At 55.0% G+C, this 1,170-nt stretch overlaps 1 protein-coding gene across 1 annotated transcript; it reads left to right on the plus strand.

Moving 5' to 3' along the window:
• Positions 1 to 485: 485 nt before the first annotated feature.
• On the plus strand, positions 486 to 1,166 carry LOC113980897 (proto-oncogene Mas-like; the record flags this gene model as incomplete). The annotated part of the gene is made up of 1 exon (XM_027708119.1): positions 486 to 1,166. A coding segment is annotated over exon 1 (666 nt), but the record flags the coding sequence as incomplete, so codon positions are not given.
• Positions 1,167 to 1,170: the final 4 nt, after the last annotated feature.

The raw sequence follows: 1,170 nt of genomic DNA on the forward strand, positions 1-1,170 counted from the left end.
TGGCCAACTCCTACTGACAAGATCTCCGCACACAGGACATGTGAGGGGAAGCTGTCACCGATGTGGAGAGATTGTGAGGGGAGGCTCCTGACCAGGGGATGTGATCTCTGGCTGAAGATCTGCTCCCCTGGCAAAAGGGACGAGGCTGAAGCACAGTGGGTGGTTCCAGGAGCCACCACCAGACCCGTTCTCCTGGCAGGCCTGGAGGTCCCGTGTGCCAGGGCTCCTGTGACAGCTCTGTTCCCAGGAGTACCAGGAGGTAGGAGTGCAGGGATGGACAGGTGGGAGATGCCTCCTGTCCAGGGACAGGGCTGGAGGGGTGGGAGCCTGTCCTGGGCACAGCAGGGCAATGAAGTTCTTCCTGGGTCTGACATGGGAGCATGGGGACACGTGGTGGGTGCTGGGAATGCTGATGGCCCTCGTTCCCTTCTGGTTCCCTGTCTCTCCTAGGAGGTGGTGGGAAAGGGAGAAGGCGGCCACCTGGAGCAGGGTCATTTGCCATGGAGGAGACTGACACCAGAAACCTCACTCTGAACATGACTTATGGATCTCTGGACATTGAGGAATTTATCAACGATACTTGTTCGATCATTTCGTACAAACTGATTGTCTTTGGGGGTGTCTGCCTGGGGTTTTCCCTCTGTGGGCTTGTGGGGAATGGGATGGTCGTGTGGTTCCTGGGCTTCCACATGAAGCAGAACCCTTTCACTGTCTACATCCTAAACTTGGCTGTTGCTGACTTCTCCCTCATTCTCCTGTATTTCCTCATTCTATTGGCCTTTTTGACCTTAAAAGCATTTTGTACTTCTTTGCTTCATTTTGCTCCTCTCTATGCAGATTTTGTATTTGTGGTTGGATTTCTGTGCCATGTGTTTGACCTGAGCAGCCTGGGGCTGCTGACAGCCCTGAGCGTGGAGCGCTGTGTGTCCGTCCTCTTCCCCATCTGGTACCGCTGCCGTCGCCCCAGGCACCTGTCGGGGATCGTGAGCGGGACACTCTGGGCCCTCGCTGGGGTTTTTGTCTCCTTGCTCTATGTCACCTACACTTTCAGTGAACACTCTAGGGAAGTGCTTCCAGGTGTAGTCCTGGCATTTTCCGTGATTTTGTCACTCTTGATGTTGGTTTCCAACCTGTTCCTGATCACCAAGCTCCGCTGTGGCTCCCAGAGAC

The sequence above is a fragment of the Neopelma chrysocephalum genome, unplaced genomic scaffold (genome assembly GCF_003984885.1).
Source record: "Neopelma chrysocephalum unplaced genomic scaffold, ASM398488v2 Primary Assembly neopelma1_95567, whole genome shotgun sequence".
Lineage (NCBI taxonomy): Eukaryota > Metazoa > Chordata > Aves > Passeriformes > Pipridae > Neopelma > Neopelma chrysocephalum.